General features: G+C 39.5%; 1 protein-coding gene across 1 annotated transcript; it reads right to left on the reverse strand.

Annotated features, from left to right (window-relative positions):
* Positions 1 to 2,853: 2,853 nt before the first annotated feature.
* On the reverse strand, positions 2,854 to 5,415 carry Usp26 (ubiquitin specific peptidase 26). The gene has a single exon (XM_008826776.1). It carries the CDS (start codon positions 5,413 to 5,415, stop codon positions 2,854 to 2,856), a length of 2,562 nt encoding a protein of 853 aa, XP_008824998.1.
* Between the last annotated feature and the right edge of the window lie 447 nt (positions 5,416 to 5,862).

Raw genomic sequence — 5,862 nt, forward strand, 5'->3', positions numbered from 1 at the left:
TCAGAAGAGGGCTTTGGATTCCCCTGGAACTGGAGTTAAGGACAGTTTGTAGTCACCATGTGGGTGCTGGGAATCGAACCTGGGTCCTCTGCAAGAGCAGTCAGTGCTCTCAACTGCTGAGCCATCTCTCCAGCCCCATTACAGTGGTTCTTAAAGGGGGGAAAGGAAGGCAGAAAAAGAATCAGCCATTTCACTGTGAAGAACTCAGTCCAACATGGAGATTTTCTTTGAAGATTCAGGAAAGGGACCAAGTGGCACTGAATGTGTCTCTGTAAGACAGAAAAGACAAATCCTATCCTCAGAACATCAAAGACTGCAGCTCCATTAACAACTTATCTTTAGCGTTTTGATACCCAGCTTGGAATCCTGTTCTCTAAAATGGTTAAGTAACAAAATGCAATGCCTGTTGTTTTATACTATTGTGTGTGTCATAATCTGTTACAGATACAATAGAAAAGAAAATTTGAGTATCCCAGTTTTTGTTCCTGGGATTACCTGGAAATATGATCCACAAATTAGAAAAACCATTTATACCCACAATAAATAACAATTGAGTCACTGATATATTTTTTAACCTTTTATTTGAAATAACAACATAACATGTAGGCAACATACAACCACTAGATGTGAAGTGAGGATTTCCTCTTCCTTATTCCTCCTTTAGTAGACTACTACTCTCTTCTCCTTTCAACCTGCTCTACATTTGTAAGCGCTTCCACAAAGCTCTTAATCTCTCTGGGTGTAGTTCATGCCTTTAAACTCAACACTTGAGAGGCAGAGGCAGGAGGATCTCTGCAACTTCGAGGCCAACCTAAGTTTTGCAAAAGGAGCTCCAGCCTAGCCCAGGCTACAAGGAGAGACACTCTCTCCAAAAAAAAAAAAAAAAAACCAAACTGGATATATGGCTGCTCTGGCTGAAGACCCTGGAGGTTTGGTTCTTACCACCCTAACAGCTGTCCATAACTCCAGTTTCAATACCCTCTTCTAGCCTCCAGGGCACTGCATACACATGGTATACTTAATCACAGAGGTAAAATAAAAAGTAATAAATCAAAAAAAAAAGAAAAAAACTCCTTCACTTTTACTAAAACTCCTGCTCTGAGCCCTATGGAACTGGACACAGAATTAACAAAAGAAGATCAAAATCTGGAATTTAGAGGCCCAACTGTCTCTCTCTTCCTATGAATGAAATGTTCAACACTATCCTCAATTGCCTCAAGTTCAAGTGTTAACAGATTATTCAACAACGTTAAGTCGAATAATCCCTCACTGTGTCTATAACAGCTCTATTCATGAAAGCAACTGAATACCAACATACCTCAGCAAACTTCAGGTCCCATTTAAAACCTCCTACTAGATTCTATATTGTATTCGAAGGAAGAGAATCCCAAAGTTTGGAATCTTGAGTTCCTCTTAAAGGGCATTATCCAACTTCCGTACAACATCAAATTCTAATTCACTCCTTTTACATGCCACTAGGATTAAGAATGTCAAATTCCAGGACTTAAAACAGCTATACTGAAACTATACCCCACACATGTTGACAAAGGCGGGATTCAAAGCCAATTCCTGTATGTATGTGAGATCTATTAGTGCAAGCTGTTTGACTAAATACAGGTGTAAGCACTAACAACTCACTGAGTCAAAGGCAAGAAAAGACATTACAGAAACAGCACATGCTTAGCACTGGGGCAATAATTAAACCCCTGTTTAGATTAGTGTTTACAGAATATCACCATGCCCAAAATCCACGTGGCTTTCCAAAGACATTAGGTCATCTCCAGAGAGGATTTTCCATATTGAATCAAATCCAGTTACTCAAGTTCAATTGTCAAGTCTTACAAAGTCCACTTTAAAGCAGGATTGTGTATCCACTGAACAGAATACCATGCTGTGAGGCACAAAGACAAAAAAGAAATCTTCTAATGATGAATACACAAAGCTGTTCAATGTTCTGCAGATAAAGTCCCGGTAAACAAAATTCCTTTGATGTGATACAAGTGTCTTTCCAGGAAGATCAAAATGGTGAAGTGGGAACAGATCACCCAAAGCTCACAGGTGACTTGCAGACTGACAGAAAAGCATGCCAATTTCTTGAGCACAAATCAGCTTCTCCATCCTCAAGACCAATGTCTGAGAGTACCCAGCACCTCTGCCACTACAGAAAAGGAGGACTTTAGTAGCCAATTTGGAGACTTGTTCGGTGTGCAATGTTATCTACTTATGGCAATGGGATTCATAATTTTATCAGCCTCATTTAATGTTTATTGCCAGGATCTAGTTGGATACAGTTGGCCTGATCCAAGTACTTTTTTACAAAACCAATCACTGCCATCAAGACTGATTTTTATGTTTGCATAGGCATATATAAAAGTAAGAAATGAAAAATGGTACAAAAAGCTTTTATAAAACAAGCAACTCAAATGTATAACAGCAAAAGACACTACTGCTACACACTGCAGTAGTGGCTCCTAGACTTTATCAAACATTAGAATTGCCACTGGATTGCTGCCCTGTGCCCTGAATTTGGGATTAGTATGTCTACAGCAGAGCCCACAGTTCCACATATCCCATGAGTCCCCGTCTTCTTGATGATGTTGGTCAGAAGGTCACACTTTTTTTTAAATCACTGCTTTAAAACAAGAAAGCACTGTTCTAGTCTTGTATGAGAGAAGAATGCTTATTATTAGCATCAGCCATAACTGTGGGATTGATGTGGGTCAAGATTGCAAAGATTTCCTTGTAAATATTTGTTGAGACTTTGGTCCTAATTAGCTAATTATCTGTCCATCACTATTCAGTTTAAGTGCTTGATACAATCACACAGGTCTGTGCTTAGAGAGTCTGTTCCTCTTATTTGTCCTCAAAGTCCATAAAAGACTGAGCCTCCTCCTCCCTTGCCAACAGCTCTTCAAAGATCTTATTATGCATGTAGAAGAAGACATACCCAGTGGAAAGCCTAGTCTTCTGCATATAGTCCTCTTTGATACGTGATACCAGTAGATCACTGTAGGTGAACCAGTCCCGTTTCTTGAAGTCAAAGGAATCACTGATATAGTGGCCTGAATGGGGACTTTTCCCAATATGGCTGATAACACCAATGAGCCTATAGATATGTTCTTCCTCACAAGCAGTTGCTTTTGGTTCTACCTTGGCTTCAGATTTTTTCTTATCTGAAACATCTTTGTCTTCAGGCTTCTCACTGGGATCCTGGGAACTCTCTTTATTTGGGTCAGCACTCTGAGACTCTGAGTCTGTAGGTGTTGTGATATTCTCTGTCTGCTTCTGGGCATCTCGATTTGTATGGATTTGAGTAATTGCCTGTTGAAGTATCTGTTCACTGTTTGTCTTCTCCTGACATTTCAGAGCCTGTTTGGCCAGTTGACATGGTTCTGAAATTCTGAATCTTTGACCTTTAGTAGGCTCACTGACACTACCAGAATCGAACTTTCTAAATGTGTACCATTTTTCATTTTTCTTGAAATGTCCCGAACTAATCTCACACGTTGTTTTTGTCTGTCTTAATGGTCTTACATTCTCTGTAGACCCTTTTCCTAGGTCACACTGCTGCTGTTTTCCACTCAATTCTTTACAGTCTCTCTTTAAATTTTGTGGTTTTGATCTAATGTTTAGAGTTGGGAAATGCTTGGGTTTTGAACCCATCATCAGTGAAAAGAGTGACAATCTGATCTCAGAACCCAGCTCTTCAAGGGGTTTTAATAACCCAGTATCCTTAACATGCGCATTTTTGCTAAGGGGATGGGGTGGCTTTGTGTCTGTATTGCAATGAGAAGCCAGGTTTAAATATTTGGAAATAATGACCTGCTGATCATCCTTCTTCAATAGCCGTGACTCAGTAAAGATATAGCGCTTCAGATGAATAATTATGACCCTGGGTAATCTACTGAACTTGTGCACCACAACAGATCTGTTGTGCTGACACTTCTCACACGTATGCTCAAGCTCTTCTGTTTTAAAGAAATGATCAAAACTGGATTGAATAGACAAAGTATGTGCTCTCATTCTTTGAGGAATATTGATGGAGAGGTAACTACTTGACTCTTTCCTGATGATAGCCACACCACAGGCTTTACAAAAAATCGAGCTCAGCAACTCAGAATCAAAATTGCTGGCAACAGGACAAACAGGTGCTTCCTTGGCAGCCCTTTCAAGAAAAATCTGTTTAAATAAACGGTTTGCCCCAGAATCACATTCAGATTGCCAAATTATGTTTAATTTTTTAATGGTCTCCTTCAATTGAACTAAACAGAGACTTAAAAACTCATGAGCATCATTCTGCCTGTCAGCAGCAAATATGTCTCCAAATGCTGGAAGGGCGTTTTGAATGCCCGTAAGAAACGTCTCCCTCATTTTTGCTTCATAAAAATCTTTCAGAACAAGCATCTGCATCAAGCACATGTTAAATTCATCCCTGGGTAGTTTAATCCATGGAAAACCCTGATTGAATAGATCATTGGCAAACTGGGGGACTGAAAATAGTGATTGTAAAACTACATTTACATAACAGGTATTTCCCACATTGGGGAGACCTTGCCATGTTTTATCTGGGCACAGTAACACAGTCTTCAGATAATCAGACCACTCTACACCTTTGTCAATAAAGTCTGTTCCCAACAGAAATGTTGAAAGTAAATTCCCAATGAAAACTTGGAGACCAGTATTATGAAAGGAAAGTGATTCAGAAGCTCCAGTCAGGACTGAAAACCCAAATGGTGGCTTCCTGGTTTCTGGCTTTGCTAACTCTGCTCGTTTGTCTCCATTCTCCCTTACAGACACTGTGGGCTCTGCCTCAGATTCCTTACTTCTTTCTTTCAGGACCCCCTCATCTTCCTTCTTATCTAACTGAGGTGATTTGATTCTCTTCCTCTTCCCAGGTTGCTCTTCTAATAACTCTGCACTAGGAACTGTGGGTGATTTTGGTGCAGACAAAGGCATCTCCTGAGACACAGATGTTTCACTTTCTTGAACTGGTTTGGAGCTTGCTTTCTTATGAACATTTTGTAGTGCAGTGTCATGGAACTCCTGTGTGCCTGTGCTAGGAGCATCATGTCTCTTCACACACCTTCTTCTGGATCGGTGAAGGGTATTGTGATGAATGGTGTGTAGGAATGTCTTCAACATTCTGGCATCTTCAGAGGCTAGTTTCTCAATAAACAAGAAATCATTATTTTTAAAAGTTAAGTGCATGTAATTTTTGTCTTCTTCATAGGTTCTAAAGACCACACTTTTGATATTATTCTTTAGCTGTAGAGTTTTAACTTTTCCATTGTTTAAATAGAGCTGCAGTCTAACATTCTTTCCTACTACTGTTTCAATGAAGGCTCCTTTTGACTTAGACATTCCTGTCTTTGAGTTCCACATTTGGACATGGCCGTGCACCAGTATGCCATCCATACTTTCTTTTTAACGAATAAAACACACGCACGTATCTTCGATTACTAACGATCTTGAAGTTTCGATTTTTATGCCCAGGTTCACCTAAGGACACAACAAAGAAATTGTAAATTAATTCTCTATACACAAATACCCTATTTCTAATGTTACCTTTATACTATAAAACTTCTTCGGGTTCTGGGTATCTAGCCCTTTAGTGATTAAGCCAGTGTTTATAAAGTGCTATCCATGGTTACGTGAGGGTAGGAGTTTTGATTCCCAAAGCAAGACCATAACAAAAACAATCAAGAAAAGTGATTTCAGCTATCAGAAAGATTCTTATATAAAACTCAAGCTCTACTCCTGTTCACTAAATCTCCTTTCTACCGCAATATTGGAATCCATTCTGATTAATTTCCCTACTCCAACTGAAATCATGAAACCCTTAGAAGACTTTCAAGACACAGC

This window comes from Nannospalax galili, unplaced genomic scaffold (genome assembly GCF_000622305.1).
Source record: "Nannospalax galili isolate Female #2095 unplaced genomic scaffold, S.galili_v1.0 scaffold371, whole genome shotgun sequence".
NCBI classification, from domain to species: domain Eukaryota; kingdom Metazoa; phylum Chordata; class Mammalia; order Rodentia; family Spalacidae; genus Nannospalax; species Nannospalax galili.

Bases quoted from the DNA above. Each gene is read 5' to 3' on its own strand.
- Usp26 (XM_008826776.1), bottom strand. From the start codon at position 5,415: ATGGATGGCATACTGGTGCACGGCCATGTCCAAATGTGGAACTCAAAG.